General features: G+C 44.5%; 1 protein-coding gene and 1 non-coding gene across 19 annotated transcripts in view; both read left to right on the top strand.

Annotated features, from left to right (window-relative positions):
• mapk8ip3 (mitogen-activated protein kinase 8 interacting protein 3) overlaps nt 1-14,500 on the top strand; it is a 49,828-nt gene that overhangs the window by 10,328 nt on the left and 25,000 nt on the right. For 8 of the 18 annotated variants that reach the window (XM_077556544.1, XM_077556545.1, XM_077556531.1 and 5 more), the window contains exons 3-9: nt 6,711-6,831; nt 7,193-7,263; nt 7,570-7,652; nt 8,832-8,855; nt 10,819-10,966; nt 13,114-13,348; nt 13,415-13,517. In XM_077556544.1, the coding sequence (XP_077412670.1) occupies nt 6,711-6,831; nt 7,193-7,263; nt 7,570-7,652; nt 8,832-8,855; nt 10,819-10,966; nt 13,114-13,348; nt 13,415-13,517 (785 nt within the window). The remainder of the gene's footprint in view (nt 1-6,710; nt 6,832-7,192; nt 7,264-7,569; nt 7,653-8,831; nt 8,856-10,818; nt 10,967-13,113; nt 13,349-13,414; nt 13,518-14,500) is intronic. The other 10 variants (XM_077556543.1, XM_077556540.1, XM_077556538.1 and 7 more) reach the window with 5 other exon arrangements.
• LOC144045743 (5S ribosomal RNA) lies at nt 5,679-5,797 on the top strand. The gene has a single exon (XR_013292068.1). It is a non-coding gene; the product is annotated as a 5S ribosomal RNA (ribosomal RNA).

Below are 14,500 nucleotides of genomic sequence, written 5' to 3'. Positions count from 1 at the left end.
TGCGAATGATGTTCGAAGTGGTATGAGTGTGGTGCACAAGCGTAAAGTGTGTTTCGATAAAGAGCTGACGGTGTTTTTGGAGCTCGAAGGTGGTGCTGGTCTGTCTCCGTTGGCTCTGTTGAGGGCTACCAAGGAAGTCTGTGGTACAATTCTGGCCTGTCGAATGATTACCAAAGACAGGTTCGAAATGACTGTGGCATCCCAGGTGGCCAAGGATAAGTTGTTAGATGGGTTTAAGATCGGGGAAACTAGGGTTCACGGGAGGGATATCTGTGTGGATGAACTTGTTGTGTCTTTCCTGGGCCTGCCAGCTTACATTGAGGATGAGGAAATCCTGCAGAAGCTACTCGCTTGGGGTGTTTCGGCCGTGTCCGAGGTGAGGAGACGTATGTGGCCGGGGACAAACATAGCCGATGGGACGAGGTTTGTAAAGGTCCGCTTTACAAACCAAGTGCGTTCTCTACCATATTCCGTCAGGTTTAACACGGCGGGGGGGCCTGAATATTTTAGGGTCATTCATGACAGGCAAGTGAAGGTGTGCAGGGGGTGTCTCCAGCCTGACCATGTGTTGCGTGAATGCCCTGATTTTTGTTGCAGACGGTGTGGGGCCCAAGGCCATTATGCGCGGGAGTGTACAGAGCCCAGGGCCGCTAAATGTAAGGACTGTCATCAGTATCCCTCTGTGTGTGGATGCTCCGGCCACCTCGCCTCTGACCCGGAGGAAGGAGGTGGGGGTCCCCCACCTACGGTTGAAGTAGAGCACGGCCCTGGATCGAGAGAGGCCCTGTTAGATCGGGATGTGGAACCGGGTATACCTGACCAAGTGGCATTGGTGCCTGTGGTGGGGGGGGCTGGTGAAATGTCTCACAGTCCTGCCCCCGAGCAGGAGGGGGGGGCAGTGTCCTGCCCTACCTCTAATATCGTGGTGGCAGGGGCTGGACCGGGGAGGGGGATGGGTGAGGATCTGGCTCCACACCTTACCCCTGAAGCGGGGGAGCAGGCACTGAATTCAGGCCAGACTCCCAAGTCTCAGCGCTCGAGAGCGGGCAGCAGGAGTCAGGTGCCGCATAGGCGGCCACTGTCTAAGAGTAGTGACAGGTCCAGATCACCGACCGGGAGGGTTGGGTCGAAACATGCCGATGGGTTTTGTGAGACCCAGCCTGGTAGTGATCGGCGGAGAGGGCTGCAGGGTGAGGGCCCCGTCTCATGCGGCACTGCCCGTTCTGAGTCTGCCACTGTAGATGCCACAACTGTTCCTACGGGCGTCGATCCCCAAAGGAATGAGGTCGCCCCGACAAAGACGAACAGGAAGTCTAAACGGTAGTCTAGATCAGGATGATGGTTCAACTCCCTTTTTTCTTCCTAATGACGCTCTCCCTAGTCTCCATTAATGCCCGGAGCTTGAGGAATAGGGAAAAGATGCACAGTGTGTTTCACGACACCACCTGGGACGTGCTGTGCATCCAGGAGACGTGGTGGGAGGCGGAGCATCATCGCAAGGTAGAGGATATGGACATTGGTGTTTTGTACTGTGCTTTGGGCTCTGCACACTCCCGTGGTGTGGCTGTCCTAGTTAAGCCGGGTGTTTTCGGCGGGTCTTCTTTAGTGCATGCGGACCCACATGGCCGCTTTATAGTGATTGATTTTCTGCGTGGCTCCACTAAATTTCGCCTTATAAATGTTTATGCGCCTAGTGAGGAGATGGAGAGGAAAACCTTCTTCGTTTCTGTTTTTCCTTATGTTACTGATTCCTCGTTTTTGATTGGCGACTTTAATATAGCGTTGTCAAAAATCGATCTCGGTCCGAACAACACATTCAGGAATGACGTTAGTCGAAGTTTTTTGATTGATGCTGCAGTGGCTGCTGATTTGTCCGAGGTCTGGAGAGGTCTCAACCCCCTGAAAAGGGACTATTCCCGGCGTCAGGTGGTGCAGGGGGTCCTCCTCCAGTCTCGGATAGATCTGTGTTTTGTTTCAAGTGCTTTATGGAAGTACATCGGTGGCAGCTCCTATGCATGTGTGGGCTGGAGCGATCACTCCCTTTTTTCCGTCAAACTTGACTTCCTGGGTGGTAAGAGGAATGGGGGGGTCTGGGTTTTTAATAATATGCTGCTTGCCGACCCCACTTTTGTAAATAAGATGGAGCACCTTTTTGATTGTTTTGATGATGAAATGGGAATTTGTGACTCTTTGGTTGATTGGTGGGAGCAGGCAAAGGCTAAAATTAAAAAGCTGTGCCTACGTTATAGTAAGCAGAGGAGGTGGGAGGAGTCCATCAGGGAGCACACGGTCCGGAGCCACCTCCAGAGGCTTGCCGCCACCTCTGGTTTAGGCCCGGTAGATCCTGAGTATCTGGTGCTGCAGGAAGAGCTCAGGACTATACAGGTTAGTCGTGCTAGAGGGGCGGCACTTAGATCCAGGGCCCAGTATGCGGTAGAGGGCGAGCGCTCCACAGCTTTCTTTTTTGGTTTAGAGAAGTCCAGGCAGAGCAAGCTATACTTGGATGGCCTGTTGGATGAGTCAGGCAGGTGTCATAATGATTTGGATGAGATTTTGGATATTGTAGGTAGGTTTTATGCAGATTTGTTTGATGGGGAAGGGATTAACGAGGTAAGCTGTAGTCAGGCTTTAGGTGCGCTTGAAGGGTCTCTGAGCCCTAGTGACGCTGACAGCTGCGACGCGCCTATTTCTTTGGCAGAGGTTTCTGCAGCAATTAGGGGTCTCAATGCCTGTAGGAGTCCAGGAGAGGATGGTTTGAGCGCAGAGTTTTATAGTGCTTTCGCTCACAGGTTAGCCCCGATTCTCCATACTCTGTATGGCGATATTGAGAGAGAGGGTCGGGTTTCGGACTCCTTTTCTCTTAGTATTGTGACTTTGATTTTTAAGAAGGGTGATAAGCGGTGCCTGGCCAATTACAGACCAATAAGTCTCCTTAACACCGATTATAAAATACTGGCAAAAGTATTAGCACATAGGTTGAAAGGTGTGATTGGTAAAGTGGTTGCCAGTACACAGGCGTATTGTGTCCCGGGACGGGACATTTCTGACACGATACTCTCCCTAAAGTTTTTGTTGAAGGAGATGCATGTCTCTGGGGGGATTCATGTTTCAGTTGATTTCAGTAAAGCATTTGATAGGGTTGAGCATTGTTTTCTTTACCGTGTTTTGGAGAAATTTGGTTTTAAAAATGGCTTCGTGAACTGGATTAAACTTTTGTATTCCAGTGCGGTCAGCCGTGTAAAATGCAATGGACTCCTGTCGAATAGCTTCCCTTTGCGGAGGTCGGTAAGGCAGGGGTGTCCTTTGAGTGCACTCCTCTATAGTATAGTGGCCGAGCCTTTGGCCGCTATGCTCAAGAGGGATGGGGCTGTGCACGGAATTGTGAGTCCATCTGGTAAGGAATATAAGATCTTTCAATATGCGGATGACACCAATTTGGTTTTGCGCGATGTGGGGAGCCTCAATGTTGCTCTCCACACCCTGAACGTTTATTGCCTTGCCTCAGGAGCAAAGATAAATTTCGAAAAGACGTCTGTGTCCTACTGCGGGGGCATCGTGGCCCCGCCGAATGTTTGGGGCGTCAGGGATGCAGGGGATTCTTATAGGGTTCTTGGTGTGCCCTTGGGTAGGGATGAGGTGACCTGTCGGGATTGTTTGTGGTCTGGCTTGTATAGCAGTGTGTGCACCCGAATGAATCTGTGGAAAATGCGTGGTCTTCACTTAAAAGGTAGGGTGTTGGTGGTAAATGCACTGTGTTTGTCTAAACTTGTTCATGCTCTTGCTGTGTATGACTTACCGGGGGTGTTTGCAAATAAATTTAGCATTGCTGTTAGTAAATTTATCTGGCGGCGAGAGAGGGCACCTGTGGCACACAATGTTTTGGTTGGTCAGTATGATCGGGGAGGGCTTAAACTGATCGACTTGGTAGTTAGGAAGAATGCGCTGCGTCTCAAATTGATAAAAAAGTTCCTCGACACCGGATTCGATGCGGCGTGGAAGGATTTTTTCGCTTCGCATGTTGAAAAGTTGGGTGAGTATGGTGTCTATAATTTGTGTATGCTTCCCCAGCGGACTGCCCTGGATCGGGTCCCGCCTTTTGAGAGGGAAGTGTTTGAGGCGTGGGCTAGACTGCGGCCGTTTGTAGTTGCGGCCCCTTGCTCCTTGTGGCAGCTAGGGCAAATGCCTTTACGTTTTAACCCTGACATGCTCTCTGATCCTCCTGGGAGGAGGGAAAGCATGTTTAGCGGGTCTTTTGATAGAGCAGGTATCAAACGGGTTGGCCAGTTATTAGATTTTGAGGGTAGGGTCGATGTGGAGGCTATTAAGGGTAGTTTTAGTAGGGCGGGTCTTCGGTTTAGGAGGACCGAGGTGGTGAGGAAAGTGAGTGATATACGGGGTTGTATCTTGAGAAGGTGGGGCACACTCTATGAGAGGGTACCGCCAGTTCAGGATGCATATGAGGGAGGGCTTGGCGGTGACTCGCCCCTAATTTTCGTTTGGGTTAAGGGGGAGGGGTTGATGGGAGTGGCAGAGACACCGACTCGTGCTCTATATCATTTGCTGTTGACCCAGGTAGTTAGGCGTCCCACTGCCGAACATAGGTGGGCACAAGTCTTCCCTGGGAAAGATACTGCGTCCATTTGGGCGAACATTTATAATTGGTATACCCCCCCCCAGGTTAGTAATTTTGCTTTTAAATTGAGACATCGTCTCGTTTTCACATGCTGTATGTTGCAAAGTATTCAGCCCGACAGGTTTAGACGGGACTGTCCAGTGTGCGGAGGAGTGCCAGAAGATCTGCTCCACCTCATGTTCCGGTGTCCGGCGGTGCGGTGCTTCTGGACCAGGCTGCAGGACCTCCTCGTCAGGAGATTGGGTCTGAGACTCCCACCGCCGGCGGTTGATGTGGAGGACATGGACGAGCCCTGGTTTCTGCTTTTCGGCCCCATCTGTCGGGATGTCCAGAGAGCTGATTCGGCGGGTGGAATAAACTGGGAGGCTCTTCATCTGTGCCTGTCTTTCGGGAGATATGCTGTATACTTGGTGCGCAACATACACCTCTATGACGCCAGGACTGCTGACCACTGGGCTGTCTTTGTGAGACTTTTGGCAGCCCATATCCGCCATCTCCATGCCGTCAGAGAGCACGAGTTCGTGAACACTTTTTTTCAACGTAACGACTTATTTTTTTGGGATACATCTGGACTCCCCCAGCTGAACATTTGAGGGATTCCCGCCCACTGGTGGTTGCCCCCAAACCTCAGCGAATCTCCCCTGTCATTATGACAGTGACTTTGGTTACTTTGATATTTTTTTGCCTAGTTGTTATTGGTGTGGTTTTTGTGGGTTTGTAAATGAATGTGTATTTCTGTGTTTGTATTTTGATAATAAAAAAGAAAAAAAAAAGAACGCCCGATCTCGTCCGATCTCGGAAGCTAAGCAGGGTCGGGCCTGGTTAGTACTTGGATGGGAGACCGCCTGGGAATACCAGGTGCTGTAAGCTTTTTTTTGCACCTCCATGGCAAAAGTCAACTTTCACAAAAGACCTCAAGTTTGCTAGCGGACAGACGCACGCTAAACTGACAGGATGAGAGCTGGACATGCAGTCAAAATGTTTTTTCCGTCCCAATTTGGGACGAGTGTATCATTTAAAACAGTCAACTGTTTTCTTTTTCTCGGCTTACGGCCATACTACCCTGAGAACGCCCGATCTCGTCCGATCTCGGAAGCTAAGCAGGGTCGGGCCTGGTTAGTACTTGGATGGGAGACCGCCTGGGAATACCAGGTGCTGTAAGCTTTTTTTTGCACCTCCATGGCAAAAGTCAACTTTCACAAAAGACCTCAAGTTTGCTAGCGGACAGACGCACGCTAAACTGACAGGATGAGAGCTGGACATGCAGTCAAAATGTTTTTTCCGTCCCAATTTGGGACGAGTGTATCATTTAAAACAGTCAACTGTTTTCTTTTTCTCGGCTTACGGCCATACTACCCTGGAACGCAAACAATTTGCAACATTTCAGTTGCAGAACAAGAAGTTCGATCGCCGTAAGCTAGCGCGTAGCTGCTACACGCAGCTAGATGATACGATAATATATGCTAATAGAATATAAAATGAGTAAGGGACAAATAAGGAATGGTTGAAGTTGAAAATGTGCCATGATGCAGGGTTGTATATACAGTTAGCAGGCATATTGCTTGTTTGATGAGTGAAGGGATGAATTGGAATTAGACCATATAGCAGACATTGTGACTGGGTTTGGAATGTGAAACTGTACAATTGTCTTATTTCCATACTCCAGTCTTTGATAGTGTCAATAAAAACAGCTTTTGTTATATTTACAAAAGGCAGCATTTTGAGAGCAGGTAGTTTCCAGTTTCCATTGCTTGGGAATTTCCCTAAAGTATCCATCTATTTATCTCTGTCTAGGTCAATTAATTTAGTGACCTCTTGATTTCTGAAACCAATTCCCTATATAACAATCTCCCTGCAGTCACAGGATTACTGCATTAGAGCAGGAGAAGCACGCCTACTGTCCTGCTGCTTTCCCAGTACAATTACATTTACTGGCCATTGCTGTGTTAATCATATTAGATTGTGTTCATGTGCTAATAAATTATATGATTTATTTTATTCGTCATTTCAGGCGTTTGTACCTTTGTGCACATTTTGATCAAAATCTCTTGTTGTGTTGATTTGTCATCTCCACTAGAAATTCATTGAGTTTGAGGATGAGTTAGAGGAAGACAAGAAGGACCTGCAGGTCCAGGTGGAGTCTTTGGAGCTGCAGGGGAAACAACTGGAGCTCAAGTCAAAGAACTATGCGGATCAAAGTGAGTTGAATAAAAAGCTCACTCCAAGCTTGTAGCCACGTTGATAACAAAAACAAACACAATACTAATTCAACTGATTTCTGCTTTGGTTAATGATTATAAGTGATTTAGTTCACTTTTGAAAATCTACAATAGACAGCAATAATACTAAAAATTGAAAACATCAAGAAAGGGCGACAGTTCAACAGTATTTTTAGATTAGGTTTTGCTTGTCAAGTTGTCACCATAGTTTTCCATTTTAATACCTATGTCCTCTTTTTAACATTGAAAAACAAATCTGCCCAAAAAGAATTAGTCACTTGTCATGTAATCGTGTTGACTTAGATATAATGTGCAGCAAATGATTTGTCTGTTTTTAAAGTCACACGGTTGGAGGAAAGAGAGGCTGAAATGAAGAAAGAATACAACGCCCTGCATCAGCGCCACACTGAGGTAAGTGCAAACTGAAAGCGTGACTATGCCCAAATCCACTTGACTGTACGCATCATAAAGGTCATAGAACAACTGTTTCAATAAAACGTTAGTCGATGAAATGCTAACGTGCTAACGCTAGTAGTGAGCAAGATTATACCTCAGAAAAACTCTTAATGTTTTTCCTGAATCTCAAAAGGGTAAGGAGGATGTTATCTTTGTGTCTTGAAGGACGCTTTTGCACGAATTAATATATTGTCCTATCAAGGTTATAACTACAACTTGTCAACTTTTTCTTCTCTCTGATCCCACACTTTGGTATTCAAGATGATCCAGACATACGTCGAGCATATCGAGCGCTCCAAATTGCAGCAGACTGGAAGCAGCCAATCAGATGGCAGTGGACGAACGTGAGTAGCTCGTTTGGGTGTGAAGATTTCAAATGTGACTTCCACACGCAATTGATTTTTTTATGTTTCATCGTGTCAGCATCATCATATGTTTCATGTATCAGGCCTCTTATTTCTTCACTGCACTGCTGCTGCCATTTGTTAGTCCATCACCCAGGGCTTAGTTAGGACACTCCCCAAATTCATTTTTTTTTTCTTAAAAAAAATGAACCTTGCTCTCGCAAGATGTATTCTCGCGGTATTTGTGCGTTCACGAACTCCAGAGAATCCATCTTGTACCGCTCCCATTGATTTCCACCGATACGAACCACTGGTGGTTCTGGTGCCAAACATGGCGACACCGGTGGACGAATGCATGGACGCTGCAATGAATTCTGTTCTCGCTGAATTAGTCTCTTGTATCCGCATATCAACATTGCAAAACCGAAAACATAAACTCAACGCCATGATATCAGCTAGTCACAACAGTCGCATGTCAGTGACGACATTTTCATCCTTTGCCGTGATTGGTCGAAACAAAAGTTAGGTAGACGGGCACACGATTCTGCTTCGTCCAATCAGCTCGAAGTGTTGTACAGCATGCCCCGCCTTTCCCAAGCAAATCAACGCGGAGCAGTCCCAGACTGATATTGTGGAGAACTCCCTTGAGAGAAACACAAATCAATCTGGCTATTGCCAGACTAAAAAAAATAAGAAAGAAAAGAAAATCAAAATAAACATTATTATTTGCCTCCTTGAAGTCTCTAGCAAATGAGCTGCGAATACTTTTGAGCATGAGACAATCTGATGCAGTTTGTGTTGCAGAACTACAGATTAATCACGTCCTGACCGCTGCCTAAAACCTCTTCAAGCACAGATTGTCTAACAAATCCTAATCCTTGCAACATGCAGCAACAGAGAGAAATTGAGCGCTGACCTGTGATTGTGATGATGTTTTTTTTCCCCCTTAGAGTTGCATCATAAACAATGGATAGAGCAGACATTGGTTATGTTAAAGAAAATATATAAAATCCCCTGAACTCTAAAAAGACAACTAACAAGAACTGTATGAACAAATCAACGTTACTTGTCATTTCAGAGTGTGGTTTCATGTGTCTTCTCATTTTCCAAACTTGTGTCTCTTGCTAACCTGAGACTGTGTGTCCTATGTGTCTTGCTGACTTGCTGTCTGTGCTACAGTCATCGTCACACATGGAGGAAAAGGTAAATCCAACATGGTCATGCAACTGCCCTCCCCACCTTTTCTCTCAACTCCTAAACCTGCCTGCTTGGATTTGACTTTCCGGATTCCCCCCTGTTAAATTCTCAGCATGTTGTTTAAAGGACAGAATGTCCAATGCTGATAATGAGTTTAAAGTATTGTAACTTCTTGGTTATGTTGCATTCTGATAGCAAACAACAATGTGCTCAGGTTTATCACGTTCCTCCATTGACTTTGCCTCATCATGTGGTTGTGTCCATCAATGTACATTTTCTTCTTGCCTCCTTGGTCTCATGCTTATACATTTGTTTTAAATGAAGCTAAAAATACTAATTTTGCAAGTGGCGTGTGGATTCATGATGAGTGTTCCTTTAATTGGTCTGTCTTTTTAGTATGTTACCTTCTATGTGATTATTTTTTACAGAGATTATTTTCATGAAGAGGCAGACATGTCTAACATTATGTTGAACTGCTTAAACATCCTCTAATTAGCATTAATGATGCTAATAATGTAAGGATAATAATTAGAGCTGACAAACGATAACATTTTTTAATCGGATTAATCACATTTTAGAATTTTGATTAATCATGATTAATCACCTAATAAAAAAGTTTTTTTAATCAATATTTTTCGCCAAATTTGAAGAGCACCGTTTATGTGTTAATTATTTTGACATTTAATGTTATGAGGATGTCATCAACATTTTTTGATCTACTGCACACGCTCATCCTCCTCTTTTTCTAATCAATGAATTACTTGCATAATTTTAAATGGGCAAAAAATTACCCCAATATTTTGACATGAACAAATATTCTAAATGTCATACGCAAACATTTATTCATTGCTTTACTTTAATGCATGTAATTATGTTCATTGCTCAAACAACCTGTGCTACAACCATCCGCTGTCACGCTAAAGGATAATCTATAGTCAAAATTAATAGTGCGATTAAGCTGCGTTAATTCATGATTAAAGCAATATTTTTTGTGATTAATTAATCAGTTAATGCTTTAACTTTGACAGCACTAATAATAATACTATGAGCATGGCACACTAGTGGCTAGAATACCAGTCTCCCAGTTGCGAGGTTCTGGGTTTGAATCTCTGAGTGGATTCACATTCCAAAAACATGCAAGTTAGGGAATCGATGACTAAATTAAATTGTCCATAGGTGTGTTTGAGTGTGAATGCTTGTTTGATTGATACTACAAATATTAGACGTTTATGTTTTATTCACACATAAAAATAGAGAAAGAGAAGAATATGCTTGACATAAATTTAGCATTTCATGTCGTAGAACTGAAGTGTTTAGGGCAGCTTCAAATATTGTTAGACAAACGAAGTTCACGTAAGATCAACGTTGAGCAAGTGTAGCTTCTTAAAGGGGAAGTCAACCCCCCAATTTTTCTTATAATAATATGTTCTATGAAGCGTTTATGGAGGAGTATGATATAAGCAGCAAAATCCATCCAATTTTTATCCATCTCAGGGGGCGGCCATTTTGCTACTGTAGAGTGAAAATGACAACACAGTTGCTCAGGGATCAGGTAACGACCAATCACAGCTCATCTTACAAATGTCACATGACCAATCTCAGCCGTGATTGGTTGTTACCTGAGTTCTGAGCAACTGTGATGTCATTTTCTGTTTACAGTCAGTGGCAAAATGGCCGCCCCTGACATGTATAAAAATCGATTTTGCTGCATAATTCAAATTGCACAAATGCAATACTAATCAGTTTAGACTAAAACAATGTTAAGAAAATGTTTGGGTTGACTTACCCTTTAAAACAAAGGGAATTGTTTAAACGGATGTCAATTTTAATCAGATTTGTGTGGTTTTATTTGCAAACTGGGCTCGACTTCAGTCACTTTCTGAAAATGAACACAAAACGTATCTAAATCTTTTGAATGGACAACTAATCTTTGTATTTTTGTCTGTGTGCATGTGTTTCCTGCCAACAGCAAAGCAGAGCGGCCGCCATCGTTGAGCCTGTACCCCAGCGGCGAGGGCATGGTACGTGGGGGTCTCGGGGGGGCTAGGATGATGCCCGGGAAAGACATCTGGCAGGTCAGCGAGCTCGGCCAGTCCACCCTCAGTTTGGCCTATCAGGTGGGACAGACAGCGGCCATCACTTTCCTCCACAGCCGCCACCGCCAGAGGTGGGGGGCTTGAGTCACATGGCTTGACTCGAGTGAAACAGAACTTGGGACTTATAAAAGACTCAGCTTTGACTTGAACACAACTACAATTTCTTAATTCACTTTCAATATAAAACTCACAAAGACATGTACGCTATGTTGACTTCACTATTTAGCTCACCGGTAGCTAGCTGGTCAAACATTAGCTAAGCTTCAGGTTGGTTATTTGTTAATCTTTTAATTGTGAAAACAATAAAGTAACGGACAATAGTGAGGCTGGTTTGTGAGCATTACTAAAACTTGCTTGTGAATTTATGTACAGCTAAGTTGAGCTAACTAACACAAGTGCAGATACTGATTGAAAGCGGCTAATGTGCAGTAAGTACACTGAATGTCGTAACTGAGTAAAGTGGATAACTTGACTCATGACTGGTTTAACCGAAGTAATGACTTGACTCAACTTGTTAAAATTTAGCTTGGTCCCAACTTGACGTGCTTGATTTTTGCCTCAATAAACTTGCTTGGTTAATACTTGAAACTTATGACTTGCAAATACTGTAGGTACTGTACTCCCACCTCTGGCAACCGCTGCCTGGGGAGTGGTTGCGGGGCGTGGCCAGCTATCCGGAAAGCCACACCTCCAAGGACCACCCATCATGCCTGCTTGTGTCACTTTTGATGCAATAATATCATTCTCATTTTGATGGAAAATACAATTTGAGATGTTTGTGTGCCAACTCAAGCAAGCTGGGGTCCTTTTTGATGGCTTTCCTTTTAACTTTGTGATCATGGAGCTTCAGCCTTGTGTGCTCGTCTTTTTAGTTTTGTCGAGGCTTATGCTTTTAAATGTTTTTGGTTTATATGAATATGTAGATTGCAGAGGTGTAATACTAATCGATGTTGGAAATAATCCATATAGAACGGCTGACATTACTCACTCTTTGACTGCCTATTACTCATGTACCGTATGTTTTTGTTTTGTTGTTGTTTTGTTGTTAAGATTTACACCACATTACCAGTGGCATGCGAATAACTGTAAGATGAAAATGCAAGGCTTCTTTTTGAAATGTTCTGCAGTGTTATTAAATAAATAAAAATGTAGTTTAAGCTTTTGAAAACATGCAGAAATAAACAGACTAGACTAGGAGGGAGAACAGTAATGCTTCTTTATGGCTATGACTTTTTTTAAATTGAATGTTCTTTTCTTTAACTGAGCTCATTAGACTTGTATCTACAAAGTATGTCAATAAGCACTTAAAACAAAATATGTGGAATGGCCAGTCAAAGAGTGAGCAAATTTTTTTAAGGTGGGGGAGTGGTGTGGCTTTTTCAGGTCATACCACATGATATCCAAATATGACCACTACATACCAGTTGCTATAATAGGGTAATTAAAAAATTATTATTATTATTATTTTTTAGATATTTGTGAGCCAGTACAAGCTGCTCCCATGGGTTCTTGACCAGCAATGCCAACTGGTGACTTTCTCCCTAAAAACTTTCCAAAGCCTCTTGGCGACTTTTTTGTTGTTGTCAAAAGAGACTAGCGACAAATCTAGCAATTTTTTTCTGGTGTTCTGGAGACTTTGCACATAACAGCCTTTTGAATAAATTTGATATACTAGCATTTAACAATACAGGGCAAGATTGAGTTCTAAACATATATAGGTTTGTTTGTTTTTCACTTTTTGCCTCTCCCATGCCGTTATTCCTCTCTCCTTACAGCATCCATTACAATTACATGCAAATGGACAATTATGCAAATTAGGTTAGCAATGTCGTCATTTAGCGACTTCTACGACAACCAATAGCAACACTTTTCTTGATTGTCTTGTGGATAATGCAAAAACTCCTGTCTTTTAAATGTATTTCAAAATAAATGTCCCAAATTGGTTATTTCTTTTTGGTCGCACCACATGATAATTCATAAAATGAGCATCATTGGGCAAACCTATCCGCCAATGACCCAAATATAGATAGTTATTGTTGATAATATCTGTTAAAACTCCAGTTGTTAAGATAACATGGTTGACCATCTTTGACGCTATCACCTGCAGCCTGTGATGCTCATAATGTACGTACTTGTCTCCTCTCATGCCACTGGCACACACACAAAAGGAGGATGGATCGGAGTCTGACTCTGTGGCGGCCACCCCCAGCAGCACAGGAAGCAAGTCCAACACACCCACCTCCTCCGTACCCTCTGCCACTGTCACCCCTATCAACGAGGGCTTCCTCCCTCCCTCGGAGTTTGACGTGACGCGGGCAGGCAGCCGGGGCAGGAAAAGCGCCAAGCGGCTCAGCCGCAATATGGAAGTCCAGGTTTCACAGGAAACCCGGAACGTGAGCATCGGTAAGGTCACTGAGGCTAACTAGAACCAGCCTACCCCGCCTGCTTTGTGCATCTTTTCATTTGCAGGTATGGGAAGCAGCGATGAGTGGTCCGAGTTTCAGGAGATCATTGATTCGACTCCTGAGTTGGACATGTGCGTGGACCCTCGAGTGTATGGAGGAGGAAACAGGTTCTACTTTACTGGCTCCATAGCATGCACATAGCATACTGAAAAATATTACACTGCAAGTCCCAAAAGTCACTTTGCACTTTATTATTATTATTATTATTTTTATGTTTGAGGTATCATTCCAGCAGACATGAGGCCATCACAGTTGACACAAAGTTCTAGCAATGCTTCGATAGTGAGATCCAATATAGAGCTGTATTAAAAAGTGTTCCTCTACAAAGATAATAAAGATTTTTTTTATTTTACACAGTGTTATAAGAGGTATTAATTTAAAGAGATACTTGGCTCAGTGAGACATTTTCAGCAGCAAAAAGTTGGTAGGTAACTTCATTATTTTTCATTATTAGCGGAATGCAGCTTTGGCGGTCGTTGAGGCAAAAACTCGGACATGGGAGGAGTTCGGTGAGGCCATGGAAAACGACTTCCAGACGGCTTTGAAGAAATTCTGGTCCACCATCCGGCGTCTCAGGAGAGGAAAGCAGTGTGCCATTAACACTATGTATAGTGGAGATGGGGTGCTGCTGACCTCGACTCGGGACATCGCGAATCGGTTGGGAAAATACTTCGAAGACCTCCTCAATTACACCGACACGTCTTCCTTTGAGGAAGCAGGGTCTGGGGATTTTTAGGTGGGCTCCCCTATCTCTGGGGTCGAAGTCACTGAGGTGGTTGGAAAGCTCCTTGGTGCCAAGGCCCCGGGGGCGGATGAGATCCGCCCGGAGTTCCTAAAGGCTCTGGATGTTGTGGGGCTGTCGTGGTTGTCACCTCTGGATTGGCAGACCGGGGTGGTAGTCCTCATTTTTAAGAAGGAGGACCGGAGGATGTGTTCCAACTATAGAGGGATCACACTCCTTAGCCTCCCTGGTAAGGTCTATTCAGGGGGGCTGGAGAGGAGGGTCCGTCGGGAAGTCGAATCTCGGATTCAGGAGGAGCAGTGTGGTTTTCGTCCCGGCCGTGGAACAGTGGACCAGCTCTACACCCTC

Source organism: Vanacampus margaritifer, chromosome 2, assembly GCF_051991255.1.
Source record: "Vanacampus margaritifer isolate UIUO_Vmar chromosome 2, RoL_Vmar_1.0, whole genome shotgun sequence".
Taxonomy (NCBI): Eukaryota; Metazoa; Chordata; class Actinopteri; order Syngnathiformes; family Syngnathidae; genus Vanacampus; species Vanacampus margaritifer.
This window is presented reverse-complemented; position numbering and strand designations above follow the sequence as displayed.